Genomic DNA, 12,359 nt, shown 5'->3' on the forward strand with positions numbered 1-12,359 from the left:
TTGCCTTTATGGTTATCATCTGCAGCCTTTCCTAAGTACCTTGCGGCTTGCGTCGCCGAACTAAGAGCAGCTTCCTTCAGTGAGTTAATAGCACTTTGCCTCACAGTCTTTGAACTATTCCTCAAGTTGGTGAAAAGAAGCTTGATCGGCTTCTCGGATCCGTCATCGGTCTCATTGATATGATGAAACTGACCTAGCACAGTGAGGCCTTTCGAAGTAAAACTTGTGTCTGTGGCATTGGACGGCGGAGCTTTTCCCTTCCCAACTTTTATTCTAGTCTTTTGGAAATCGGCAGTCTTTGCCTTCCGCTTTTTGGCACTCTTTCCCATTTCGAAACCAGTCTACACAATCTCATGATTTATTCTATTTTTATTAGCTCATTTTTTGTGGCAGTTGAAACGTTAACATTGAACATTATTCTTCTGGATCGTCGTATCGACCGTCTTCTTCCATGTCTTCATCCCCATTTTGATTTCCGTTCATGACTCCATTCGGGTCGTAGACAGGTATATTTCCTATCTAAGCAGCATTTTTGTTTGAATTCGGCTTGTAAAGGCACATACCCTTAAACGATCAAACTCTGTCGCTGATGGCGCTTGGTCGCCACTTGGACCTAAGTCAGCTCCAGATGCGCCTGTCAAAAAATCTGGTCCGTAACCGTCTGCCCAAGTAAAGTTTCTCAAGTCGATAGGCTCTTCCTCATCACCTTCACTTCCATCTTCCTTGTCAGGATTGAGAGTTTGTCCTTCGCAAAGAGCATCATAAAATTCTTCCAGGTTTGCCTGGTTTGGGACGATGTGATATTCACTAAGATAGACTAATTAAAACAGTGAGCATGAAATATGAACTATCTACCATACAGCTGGCTCATCCACTTCGTTAATGCTCTGTTCGTTCACGAGTAAGAACACAGCGGGGCAATTCGGAAAGGAAGATTCATCCCGGGTTATTGCATGTACGGAAACGGCATTGTATTGAAGCAGAATTCCGATATTTTCGCCCACGAAGCGAATATCGTCTTCGGTTATAAACACATCGGCGCTTAAAATTAATTCCTTAAATGCTTCAATTAGTAAGAAAGGACTTACGTGCCGAGACTTTCTCTATCCTTGAACAATTGGGCGCTGTTTTCCTGAAAGAGGATACCGGCTTCTGGTCGCTGAGCTCTTACATCCATTCTAAAATCAAAATCATCAGGAAATATTTGTATCTAATGCTCCAAATGAAGCAATTATTTATGGCAGTCGTTTGGAAAAGGTATCTGTACAATCAGACTAGCTTTCAAGTTGATAGTAATGAAAGGTTTTCGGCTGTGCTCACTTGGCCTCATGGCAAAGAAAGACAAGTCGTGGGATCGAACCACGGACCTTCCGGTTGCAACTCGGATGCGCTTACCACTGCGCCAACTTGCCATGGGGACTGATGGGGTTTTGAGATAGGGAATCTAAGGTCGGCGCTAGCCGAGCCGAGTAAGGACCGCCGAACCCTTACAATAGCCCCCATTCTCTATTCAATACCCCCAAGGAGCGACTAGGGTTCCTTCCTAACCCTGAAGGTTCGAGCTTACGCTGCTGGTGTCACATAGTATTGTACTTTGTGTGGCTGCGTCTATTCCTTTTAGATCGCATCGCGGATAGTGCCTCTATTGGGTCTTACAAGATCCTACCAACTGTACGGTGCTTGGGTAATGTAGATTATAGAGTGAGACCTCTTTTGGGTTCGTTTACAACACTCAAACCAAGACTTAAGGGGGGTGACTACCAGGGCGCCCGCCTGATTTGTCTCCAATGAAAGGTTTTCGGCTGTGCTCACTTGGCCTCATGGCAAAGAAAGACAAGTCGTGGGATCGAACCACGGACCTTCCGGTTGCAACTCGGATGCGCTTACCACTGCGCCAACTTGCCATGGGGACTGATGGGGTTTTGAGATAGGGAATCTAAGGTCGGCGCTAGCCGAGCCGAGTAAGGACCGCCGAACCCTTACAGTAAAACATGTCATCTACAATTATGCTCTATTGATTCTGACATCGGATGCCTGAATGTGGACCATCATCATCTTGATTCCAAACGGTTGGCCACGGGCGGGTATGCCGCCTGTGATCGAATCTGACGGCAGTTACCTGAACATGAGAATGATTGTGAAGAAAATCGATTAAAAACCTCTGTAGCATCCGGATGTTTTTCTTCGAAATCAAGAACATTGAATAGTTTTTTGATACGGTCTACGTTTTTTTCTTGACTCGGCGAAAGTCCTTTAAGAGTAATCGGATCGATCAAGATTTGAATGATGAGGTTTCCTCGTCTAAAAGGATCCCTGTAGACAGGGAAGCCTTCTTTCTCAATCATATATAGCTGGCAATCGTTCAGAGACTGAGTTCCACTTGTAATTCTACAAATAGTTAATTGGAGAAACAATTCGATTTTTACTTGATCCAGTTGTTCTTTTTTCCGGGAAGTTTGATGTTCTTCGTAAAGCCTAGACAAGCGTTCCGTATTCCGATTCGCTGTTTCGTGAACATGTCTAAGTCAGGCTATATAAATTTGGCTGGTTAAAAAAATACCGTTCCCATGTCGCTCGAATGTCGCGTGATCCTTTGCGATGATATCGATGATTATATCTCCGGTATCTTTGTTGTACTCTTGGTCCGCTTCTCCACGAAGCGTGATCATTTTCCCTTCGTTCATGCCTTTATCAACGGCGACAGTCATGATCTTTTTCTCTTGCCAGTATCGGCGTCCATGGCATTCAGTGCAAGATTGAACATACTGCTTCCCAGTAGCATTGCACATTCCGCATGGGACAGGCATGACCATGCCATGACTAGTTTGGAGTTGTCTGTAAGTCACGCCAATTCCAGAACAAACGCGACACATTACTTGCTGTCCGAATCCTCCCGCACCCAGGCACTTTTCACAGACTCGTCTCCTGTTCAGGGAAAGTTTCTTCTCGACCCCATCGAACATCTCGTCCAAGGAAACTTTGAGGTGATGAACTTAATAATTTTGATTTCTGTAATATTGTCAGTCGCTACTCACCAACATCTTTTGATCTTTCTTTCTTATTAAGATTTTGTTGTCCAAATTGAGAGTTTTGTTGCTTCTGTTGAGCTCTTGGCATAGGTCCTCGCTCGCCATAAGTATCGTAAAGCTTTCTTTGTGCTGGATTCGAAAGGACCTGGTAAGCGGCCTGAATTTCTTTATACCTATCAATGCCCTTCGGGTTTTTGTCGGGATGAAACTTAAGGACAAGTTTTCTAAAATATATCTTGAATAAAAAAGCTGAATAAACTTTACACAACCTATATGCCTTTCTGATTTCGTCCTCCGTGGCAGTTTTTTCGATCTCTAATGCTTTATAAAACTTCATGTTCGTGGCCATGCTTGGCCATCGAGGCATTTTCGAAGACGATCTTAATTTTTACTTGTTGAACTAAACTTTATAAAAAAATACTTTGATAAAAAAAAGAACTGATAACAGAATTTGAATACATATGCGTGGTGTTATTATGGCAGTTGGAATAAATTATTTAGATGAGTTTAGCGTAAAAGCCTTCCACTGGGTTCTTGGCGTATTTCCATCGTAAAATAAGTTGATTTCCAGTTTCCCAATGACGGATATCCTCGTCTAAGTCAACATCTTCTGGCAATGTGCAGTTTTTGAGAAATCTAAAAACATTATTCGTAAATTGACCTAGATAGAAAGCAAACTTTATCACTACAAAATCCATGTCTTCGTTTTTCTTTCCCCATTCCGCCATTCGCTCAAGAATTTTCGATGGCTCGTCTCGCCAGCCTGGCACTTTGTTCAATGCGTTATCATTAACATGGCCTAAATAGAAGTTGAAAGAATGCAGATCTAAACTGAAATTTACCGAGCTCAAGTTGAATGAGAGTTTTGGCATAATCAATCTCCACCTCGGAGAGTTTTTCTCGCTGTTTCTGGAGATAATAAGCAGGACGGGCCTCGATCTTTCTGGTTCGCTCCCGAAAGTACGAGGCTAGAATGTACTTGACTCTTTTCTGAGTTTTATATGCTGCCGCAATCAAATAAAGAAGTTCTTTATCTAAAAGAACTGCTTATGTTAAACTCGAATTCTTTCAACTTCGAAAGCGTGGATCGAGTATCGTACATCGGCAATGCCTCGCCTACCCCCGGCCAGATTCTGCTTCATCGCATCGATAAGATTCTTGGCATTCTAGAAAAAAAACTCAATGTTTAATCTTCATGATGATTCTGCTCTGAGAGAACCTCTGTAACATCTTCATCGTTGGGAAGAAGCTCCGGAGCAATGCGCTCGTCCATCCAGCTTATCTTGAGTCTATTGTAGATAGCTTCAGGAGTTAGCTCTTCTCCACTGGACTCTTCAGATTCCTTCGCAAATCAAAAATAAGCTTGCCTTTAATCTTGCCGCCTAACCTCAGATTCTGACTGCCTCCGATTCTGGTCTTGAGAAATGTTCATAGCGTCCTGAGTATCCTCATTTTGCGAGAGCATTTCCGCGTCCATACCTCTGTATTATCAATCTAAATCGAACACCTCATTAGAAAAAGGTCACACCCTCAGGATAGATTATTTATTTCGTATTTATAACAGTCTCCTTCTATAATTCTATCCATGTTCGCTTCAAACAGGCGCTGATTTTTGTAAGCATTGTCGATTTCTCGACTTGACCAATTACTTATTAGACTATCGACGAACAAGTCTTCGAAGTCCGTCATAAAATCGTCGACGAATCCATCAATGTCGCTCTAAACAGCTGTTGTACGTTTTCCTGTGGGCAAGAAAACTTTTACCGTTTCGGCCGGTTCTACTAAGTTTAGATCAAGCGCATGGTTATTTTTTACGACCGGCGTGAGCATGATCCCGTGATGAATTCTCTCGTGAAGAAGAAGCTCGCCTTCGGTAAAGAAATTCGTGTAGCATCGCTCGCACACGTAGCTCGTCTTCTGTGGTGAGCTTTGGTGGGAGGTTATATTGTTTGGATGGGGATGCAGCATAGAATGCGAGGACTGATGATGCTCGATCCGAGGAGACTTAATTCTTGGAGGACTGGGAGGAGAGGCTCGCTCGTGGATACGGGTTGATTGGGATAAACTGATGGAACTTTTCGTTTCTGGAGCATGCTTCTTTTTTAAGCTGAGCGAGTCGAACAGAGTCGACGATGATCCTGTTGGTAAAGTTGAACTGGATTGAGAGTATACTGAAGAGAAAAATGACAGATAAGAAAAGATAATTCCGAAAATTATTGATGAATTACCAGGCGTACAGTTAAGTGTTGTATGGGCTTCTTTTTGCGGGTATAGAGTTATCCCCGGGCGACTGGATGTTGTTGATGGCAGTTGGTTTGAGTTCTTGTTGGAGTTTAAGGAAAAGTTATGGCGGCAGACAGGACAGCTAATAGACAAATTAGATAGATCTGAATAGAGTTGGATAAGACTGTAAAAGACGATTACTAAAGATGGGCGAATGCGTACTCGTATCTTTTATCAGGATCATCGCTGCGATCCTCGAGTGGAAACGACTTCAGGCAGCTGGGGCAGATAATTTGTTCTGAGGTATCGTTGAGCCAAATGTAATCGATCCGATTTTCCATTATCTAAAAACTCCATTCAAGAGATAGTTGAAAGTTAATCTGAGTCGCTAAAATTGTATTTCAGAGCGAGTTTCTTCTTGGCAGTGACAGTGGATCTATTCTCTTTGTTCTCGGTCGATTTTTTATTAAGAGCTCGGTTCAAATTGAAAAGCTCGTCGCTGTCGTCTTCTGGAATGTCTAAATCGTCGTCCAAAGAAGATTTCTCTAAGATATCGCAGATGTTGTCCACTCCTGCGTTGAAGTCTTCGTCTAGTTTTTGAGAAACATCGCCAAGCTTTTGAGGAGTCAAGTGTTTCATCAGTTTTTCGGGTTTTTTTACTTGAGGCGAGTTCAGTTTTCGCTTTGTCTCTTTCGTCACGACAAAGCGACGGATGTCATTATTGCTTTCTGGCTTTGGCAGTGGATTGAGCGAAGCTGGTGCCAGTTGTGGGCAGATAATATGCACTTCTTCTGTTTTCAATTTAACTTCTGCCCTCTCTTGCCCCGCTTGGAAGCAAATCATGTGCGATTTGGCGCCTATAAAGCTCTCTTTACCTTCCTCTGAAATATTTCAAAGAGCAATTCTAAGCATTCAATATTCGATACGTTCATCATCAAAGAGACCTTTCCTTTTAGGCTTCTCACAAGTGACAGCGCCACTAATTCGTCTACTTGTCGCTGCGTCCTCAATTGGAACTCAATCAACTTTTCCATTGACTGAGCAAGAATCATGAATAACCCAAGAAAGTAAGATAGAGAAATACCTTCACAGTGGTCCAGTCAAGCAGCCGTTCCATGAGTCCAATAAACTTAGTTGCCGAGCATCGAAGATTTCGATTGAGGCAGAATCCTTCCGCCTTCGTTCCCTCTTCTCGTGCCATAAATTCCACGATCAATGCATCCATGTCTAGCTCGGGGTAGTTTTTGAAAGCGGCCTTTAGTTTCACCTCATCCTTCTCCATCTTCATTGCTTTTCCGCTTTTTATATCCGCGAGACGCCGGAGCGGATTAAATTTTCTCTTCTTCCAGTCCATCACCAGCCGCGTAGTCATCTTGGGTCCGACCCCTTTTATTCCTGTCGAGAAGTAATCACATCCGCAAAGAACAGCGAACACGATGAAGTCGAATCGCGAGTATTTGTATAACTCCTTGATTTTCTCTAAAGAGACGAACTCGAACTCGGCATCTGTATCACAAGAGAAAGTTCGATAAATACACTACAAGCGAAAATGTCACTTAGAATGAAGCTAATTTAGGAGCTTACATTTGCGCCGAAGCAAAAAGCATCTCCGTCAAAGGTAAAGACAGCGTCAACTTTTTCGGCTATTTGAAGAGTCGATGCCATTTTTTCTGCCTCTCCTTTTTATTTGAAATAGTTAGGATAATATCTCGCACTCGTTACCTGGAGCGGCTATGAATTGAATACCCATCGCGTCCAACAAGTCCGTACATTTTTTGAGAACTTGCGCGAATCTCGTTCTTTTGGTGCTTGAGAGCTCAGCCTGGCCAAGGCGACTGGCCATCGTCTTCATCTTGGCTTCAGGCGCTTTCCCGTCAGTTACTTGAACAAGTGTGTGAACAGTGCTTCCTAGAAGAGATTCATGCTTCACTACACACCTTTCCGAACACAGGTATCACTCCCAATTCGAGCAGCCTGACCACTCGAGAAAACAAGTTTCGCACAAAAAAATTCTGCACTTGTTTGTCACCCCTGTACGAGTTCATCCTCGAATGAGCGATTGATTTATCCGCTTGGAAATGACCAAATTAATTTAATAGCTTCCAGTTTCGAAGTCTTACCCATTATCCAACAAGCTAGATCGACTGCAATGATCTTTCCTTTCAAATGGCTTAATCAGGCTGCTTTCCATTACTCTTTCGAAACATAAAAAAGCAAAACCCTAACTTCCACTGACACGTTCTATTGCGTCGGGAATCGACTCCCATAAGCCAGAGATTCCCATTCTTGTAAGCCTTTAGATCAGTAAGAAATTTATTACATACAAAGTAGCAGTTTATCAAAAGATTAAAGTTGGGTTGATACAGATTGAAGAATTCTCAGATATTATTGCACATTATGTGATATTTTAACTTCCAAAAGATAAAATCGCTATAATTGAGGTCGCTTTTCTTTCACTTCGACCATGAATTTCTGGACATTCGTCATTTCCGCTCTCGCTTTTTGAAGTGGAGCGCCCGAAACCGCCTTGAAAAAAGCTGCGTACACTTCAACGAGCTTCGTCAACGCGGACTATTAAAATCAATAATCACCGCTCTTTTTAAAAAAGATTTCAGTACCTGAAGGAGTCGCGAGCCGCAGTGAAAGTTCTGAAAGCTTCGGCGATTGTCTTCATTTAGTCTGTCGATCTCGTTTTTCCAGGATCCTTTGAATTTCAATATTGCATTGAGAACGCGTTCATCGGACGGAATGCGATCGTTCTGGATCTCCTAATTTAGAAATAAAGTTAAAAAATAAGAAAGATAACGATACTGTTGTTATTTCTTCCAGTAAACTGAGCATCGGATGAATTGAGAGCAGAATATATTCAGATTCGACAGCGTTTAACGCCTGTTCAAATCGATAGACGGCATCGGAGTCATTGTCAGGCTGAAAATATGAAAATTATTTCGATAAAATAATTTTTGACTTGCCTTTGAATTTGAAGATAAAATGCTTAGAAGCATATCGTAGTTGTTGATTAAAAATATAAGCTTTGATTTGGGATCTTGAAATATCGAGCTCATCCTTGTGATACACTTTTTTACTTCTGCTGATAAGCTTTCAAGCATTTCGTCCACCCGCTTATCAGGGAAGCTTTCGTTGAGCCCCGAAATCGCCGTGTAGTACTCTGCGTATCTTCTTGTGATGATGTGTGGGCGGACATCAATCTTGCCAAGCTTGTCGACCTCGCAAGATCTGATAGATGCCACGTTGGCGTTGACGATTTCAATCATTCGTGGCCACAGAAGATCGAGTATTGTTTTATAGAACGAGTCTAGGACGGGCACTTCGCGCTCGTGGGCCGTCACTTGATATCGAAGGATGATGTGTATGCAAAGAAAAATGGCGATCGAGTCCCAGCAATCAACGAGGAAGCCCTCCAAATGTGTAATCAAGCTCTGGAGAGTCGTCTGGAAGATGAATTGGAACATTTCTTCTCTCACGCTTGCTGAAGGCAGGAAAAAGTCCATGATGAAGAGATATTCGCGGCAGGCGCAGTCCAACAATGCAAAATGAATGGATCGGAAAAGAGACTCGAAACTGTGCGACTGGTCCTGAATCCGTTCAGCGTGGGGCACAATGATCGTTGCTTCAAGCTCGCTCTCAATGACCGCTTGAAAAAGATTTAATAATCATATAAAGCGTATCTAAGTACCTTTTCTATTCCCTAACGTGAATACAGTTTCTTTATGCTTCAGACCATTAGAAGAAGACTGCAGCATACTTCCGAAGGCTTTTGTCAATGACATTCCGGAAAACTTGGATGCGCTTGGACGAGATACGACCCCGATAAGATCCGACCGGTTTGCTGTTTCAGAGAATTTTAACTTCATTAGGCGTTGAAGATACGAGCGAAAGTAGGAGTAGTAGATCTTTGAGACAGTTTCCAAGTATTGGTCTAAGATGAATTTACATATGACTTTAATAGATAAAGGAATCACCTTTGATTTCTTGTGCTGTCGGGCGTTCATTCGCTAAAATAAACTCGTAGAAAAATCGAAAGCGTAGCATGGCGTTTTGAGGAATGTGATAGTTTGCAAGTGGCTTCCGGAACTGGTAGACTTTATCTAGGAGGAACGAACGAATACGAAATGCTGCTTTGACGCGCAAGTTCTCAATGACTTGGTGAACATCGCTGCATGCTTTGGTATCGTGAAAGCTAAAGTTTCGCTTATTAGTAGCTAGGTCTAGGATTTGGGGTGACCGTTGGTGATCCAAAATAATTTGCTCAGGATGGATCACCAAAAAATGGTGATCGGGTTCTCCGATCACCAGAGGTTCGTGATCGAGGCCAGATGTGAAAATCAGTGCCTGTTATTTCTTCGATCAGCTTAATTGATAGGCTTATTTTGCCCAATATATAATAATATGACCTTTTGCGTTAAAACTAGCAAATCTGCAAAAATTTTCTGCTAACAATCACCAGCGGATCACCAGGATCGAGTCTCGATCACCAAGCTCTGGTGATCCGAGAAACCCGATCACCACCTTTTGGTGATTCATCCCGAGCAACTTTTTTCGGATCACCATCGGTCACCCCCAATCCTAGACCTAGATTAGTAGGTGTACTCTTCCTTGATTGCACCTTTGTTCTCGTGCAAATTTTATTTTTCGCTGTAACTGATGAAGTTGCTCCATGTAGGACTGATCGGCAAGATTGCCCGAGCAAATGATGGAGATCATTTCTTCCGGAACAACGAGCTCATCAACCATTTGCGACAAATAATGACGAACTGATTTGCGATTTCCTAGCTTGATGCCCATCGACGTAGATTGATCCTGTAAATGACGAATTTCACGCGACAGGCCTCCAAGATTTTCCTGGAAGCCCGTCAGCATGTTTTCCACTTGCTCGAGAATAGCGTCGCACTTTTCAACCCGCATATGCAGATCTAACGCTTCCTCTGTATTGTTCAAGAAATCGCCGATGCTTTCATTTTCCTTTTCGAGCAACTTTTTATTAAGCTCTGCCGAAAACTCCCGCAGGTCTTGACCCTGTTCCAGCGCCTTCGAGATTATCGTCGATTCCGATATATTTTTCATTCTTGACTCAATAATCCTGAGAAATGGATAAATAATAACAAGGTAAGGTATTGAGAAAAGTTATCCCAACTCGGCAGAGTTCTTTATTTGTGGGAAAATGGACAGTTGAGAGCGTTTTTTTGAGTTCAAACTTGCAAAAAATCAAGAAGTGGCACAGCCGTAAATAGGGAGCAGTCTAGTCTTTCATGCGAAGAGAAGTGTCTCGGTCGCGCAGATATATGCATTTGCCCTAAAAAGAAAGATACGGTAAGCAATAAAAAAAAGGTGAATTACTTTTAGCTCGTTCAGGATACTCTGCGGTAGGCGGCCGTTGACGGAAATCGCGTACATTCCAGGGGTAAACTTGTCGATTCGCTGCCACTTCGCAACCCTACGGATTTATGTCAGTTTATTAATTCTAATCTAGTTGCCATTACCAACTCTGATCAGGAGTCATCATCCCTATCATCCCCGTGAAACTCGAAGATGTGCACTCGATCATCAAGTCCCTAGAAAAAGATTGTATTCAACTAGTACTATCTGAGCATAGCTACCTGTTCCCCTGAAAATGGAGATAGTGCTTGCAATTGTCGCAGCCTTGCCTCTCAAAGTCCTCGGTTGTTTTGATCATCGAGCATATCAAACAAGCTCGTAGATTCCGGTCGTGCCTCGGAATTGATTGGAGCGACATTCTTGGAAAAACGATTTAATTGCATATTTTTTAAAAATAACTCTTTACATATTATTGCACCCGATTCAACTTTTTGCAAGGTAAGATAAAAATAACTAAATGTGTAACTAAAGCGTGTATGTTTGGAAGAAAAAGGTCAGTATATACTAGCAACAGGGAGAATGAGAGGATTGAAGTTATACAGAAAGAAAATGAATTTTTTACCATACAGAAATGTTTCCATTGATTTGGAAGGAACTAGTCCATGAGCTTATTTCTCGAGTTGACGTGAATTGATGATTACTGCTCAAGCTGGTCGTTCGATGGCGCATCGACCTGGACGACTTCTTCTTCGTCCGGATTTGCTGCTGCAGCATTTTCTGAGTCGTTCTCCGTCGACTCTTTCTGTGGATTATCAGATATTTTTCCCTCAGGGGCTTCCTCTGCTCCTAGATCGACGTTTTACTCCTGGAACTGAAGCTTGACTTACCGAGATATGAATCAGGAATGATGTCAGTGCCCAGGATTGCTTCTAAGATAAGAGAACGCTCCTCTGATGAGACAGACATCCAGTGACTATCTCGTCGCAAGCCCTAAATATTCTTTTTCAGAAAGTAGTGGAAAATGATGCACACCTCAACGCCAAGTTTGTGAAGAGCTTCTTTGAGTTCGATAAGGTCGTTGAAAGTTGCGTGGTACTTGGCCTTGTTATCATCTAATTCCGCTCTGAGCGCTTCGGTTTCTTTCTGTGATGCCACATTTTCAGCTTCTGCTTTAACTTGGGATTTGAGCTGATCAATATCTGAAACCCAACAGTCTATCTAAGAGTTACACTCAATGTCACCAACCAGAATTCAATGAAGCTATTTCATCTTGCGCTTTCTTAGCCGCTTCTTCATAAGTTTCTACAGTTTCAGCAAGCGCATTCTTTTCAATTTTCAATTCCTAAAAGTCGTTGTTGATCATTGAACTGACCGAGTACGAACCTCAAGCGATTTTTCCAACGCGGCCTTTTCCTTGTGACACTGTTCGTTCTCGTTCGAAGACGTTGTGAATTTAACACCCATCTCAACGAGTTCGTTTTCTCGTGCTTGGCGCTGCTCTGATTCAACTTTCAGTTCGCCTTTTATGTTTTCTAAGTCGTGCTTTTCTTTCTTCAGTGATTCTTCTAAATTCGTTAGTTTCTTCTCGTCCTTGTCGATGTTTTTGTTGAGGCTTTTGACTTCTCGCTCGAGGTGCCTGTTGCTTGCTTCTACATCAGCCAGTCGCATGCTTTGCAGATCGTACATATAGAGCCCATATCCAAAGATGATCAACGCGCAGAGCACTGCCACTGTTCCGAAGAAGCTGCGACTTCGACGAAACATTTCTGA

At 42.6% G+C, this 12,359-nt stretch overlaps 7 protein-coding genes and 2 non-coding genes across 11 annotated transcripts; all 9 read right to left on the bottom strand.

The window, feature by feature from the left end:
• Window positions 1–981: 981 nt before the first annotated feature.
• Window positions 982–3,405, bottom strand: LOC145707624 (dnaJ homolog subfamily A member 1-like). Of its 2 annotated transcripts, XR_014134762.1 has the most exons (7): window positions 3,299–3,405; window positions 3,036–3,253; window positions 2,561–2,992; window positions 2,427–2,520; window positions 2,120–2,388; window positions 1,089–1,178; window positions 982–1,041 (listed from the first exon to the last, which is right to left on the bottom strand). XR_014134762.1 is itself a non-coding variant. In XM_081785180.1 (6 exons), the coding sequence occupies exons 1-6, from the start codon at window positions 3,394–3,396 to the stop codon at window positions 2,012–2,014; spliced, it is 1,179 nt and encodes a 392-aa protein (XP_081641306.1). In that variant the 5' UTR covers window positions 3,397–3,405; the 3' UTR covers window positions 1,232–2,011. The 2 variants fall into 2 exon arrangements, 1 of the variants encoding a protein (XP_081641306.1); XM_081785180.1 differs by lacking the exons at window positions 982–1,041; window positions 1,089–1,178 and adding an exon at window positions 1,232–2,119 and having other exon boundaries at window positions 2,160–2,388.
• TRNAA-UGC (transfer RNA alanine (anticodon UGC)) lies at window positions 1,340–1,412 on the bottom strand. Its single transcript has one exon. It is a non-coding gene; the product is annotated as a tRNA-Ala (tRNA).
• On the bottom strand, window positions 1,832–1,904 carry TRNAA-UGC (transfer RNA alanine (anticodon UGC)). The gene has a single exon. It is a non-coding gene; the product is annotated as a tRNA-Ala (tRNA).
• A 36-nt stretch (window positions 3,406–3,441) lies between the features above and the next one.
• Window positions 3,442–4,530, bottom strand: LOC145706741 (DNA replication complex GINS protein SLD5-like). 2 transcript variants are annotated; one of them, XM_081784178.1, is made up of 6 exons: window positions 4,417–4,530; window positions 4,249–4,371; window positions 4,094–4,195; window positions 3,872–4,013; window positions 3,708–3,828; window positions 3,442–3,665 (listed from the first exon to the last, which is right to left on the bottom strand). In XM_081784178.1, exons 1-6 carry the CDS (start codon window positions 4,504–4,506, stop codon window positions 3,527–3,529), a joined length of 717 nt encoding a protein of 238 aa, XP_081640304.1. In that variant the 5' UTR covers window positions 4,507–4,530; the 3' UTR covers window positions 3,442–3,526. The 2 variants fall into 2 exon arrangements, with proteins under 2 accessions (XP_081640304.1, XP_081640305.1); XM_081784179.1 differs by having other exon boundaries at window positions 3,872–4,007; window positions 4,088–4,195.
• A 29-nt stretch (window positions 4,531–4,559) lies between these two features.
• Window positions 4,560–5,617, bottom strand: LOC145708975 (uncharacterized). The gene is made up of 4 exons (XM_081786666.1): window positions 5,475–5,617; window positions 5,258–5,394; window positions 4,794–5,200; window positions 4,560–4,748 (listed from the first exon to the last, which is right to left on the bottom strand). The coding sequence occupies exons 1-4, from the start codon at window positions 5,591–5,593 to the stop codon at window positions 4,560–4,562; spliced, it is 852 nt and encodes a 283-aa protein (XP_081642792.1). The 5' UTR covers window positions 5,594–5,617.
• A 10-nt stretch (window positions 5,618–5,627) lies between these two features.
• Window positions 5,628–7,548, bottom strand: LOC145708976 (uncharacterized). The gene is made up of 8 exons (XM_081786667.1): window positions 7,491–7,548; window positions 7,373–7,435; window positions 7,204–7,323; window positions 6,975–7,142; window positions 6,837–6,931; window positions 6,337–6,789; window positions 6,179–6,289; window positions 5,628–6,131 (listed from the first exon to the last, which is right to left on the bottom strand). The coding sequence occupies exons 2-8, from the start codon at window positions 7,374–7,376 to the stop codon at window positions 5,628–5,630; spliced, it is 1,455 nt and encodes a 484-aa protein (XP_081642793.1). The 5' UTR covers window positions 7,377–7,435; window positions 7,491–7,548.
• A 4-nt stretch (window positions 7,549–7,552) lies between these two features.
• On the bottom strand, window positions 7,553–10,350 carry LOC145706742 (vacuolar protein sorting-associated protein 52 homolog). Its single transcript, XM_081784180.1, has 7 exons — window positions 9,880–10,350; window positions 9,236–9,453; window positions 8,950–9,192; window positions 8,225–8,907; window positions 8,064–8,180; window positions 7,871–8,020; window positions 7,553–7,823 (listed from the first exon to the last, which is right to left on the bottom strand). The coding sequence occupies exons 1-7, from the start codon at window positions 10,335–10,337 to the stop codon at window positions 7,683–7,685; spliced, it is 2,010 nt and encodes a 669-aa protein (XP_081640306.1). The 5' UTR covers window positions 10,338–10,350; the 3' UTR covers window positions 7,553–7,682.
• A 30-nt stretch (window positions 10,351–10,380) lies between these two features.
• Window positions 10,381–11,007, bottom strand: LOC145707722 (transcription elongation factor SPT4-like). The gene is made up of 4 exons (XM_081785287.1): window positions 10,871–11,007; window positions 10,754–10,825; window positions 10,611–10,707; window positions 10,381–10,566 (listed from the first exon to the last, which is right to left on the bottom strand). Exons 1-4 carry the CDS (start codon window positions 11,005–11,007, stop codon window positions 10,513–10,515), a joined length of 360 nt encoding a protein of 119 aa, XP_081641413.1. The 3' UTR covers window positions 10,381–10,512.
• A 26-nt stretch (window positions 11,008–11,033) lies between these two features.
• On the bottom strand, window positions 11,034–12,352 carry LOC145707343 (uncharacterized). Its single transcript, XM_081784864.1, has 5 exons — window positions 11,973–12,352; window positions 11,835–11,931; window positions 11,622–11,788; window positions 11,477–11,579; window positions 11,034–11,435 (listed from the first exon to the last, which is right to left on the bottom strand). Exons 1-5 carry the CDS (start codon window positions 12,273–12,275, stop codon window positions 11,287–11,289), a joined length of 819 nt encoding a protein of 272 aa, XP_081640990.1. The 5' UTR covers window positions 12,276–12,352; the 3' UTR covers window positions 11,034–11,286.
• Between the last annotated feature and the right edge of the window lie 7 nt (window positions 12,353–12,359).

The sequence above is a fragment of the Oikopleura dioica genome, chromosome XSR, assembly GCF_907165135.1.
Source record: "Oikopleura dioica chromosome XSR, OKI2018_I68_1.0, whole genome shotgun sequence".
Classification (NCBI taxonomy): Eukaryota; Metazoa; Chordata; class Appendicularia; order Copelata; family Oikopleuridae; genus Oikopleura; species Oikopleura dioica.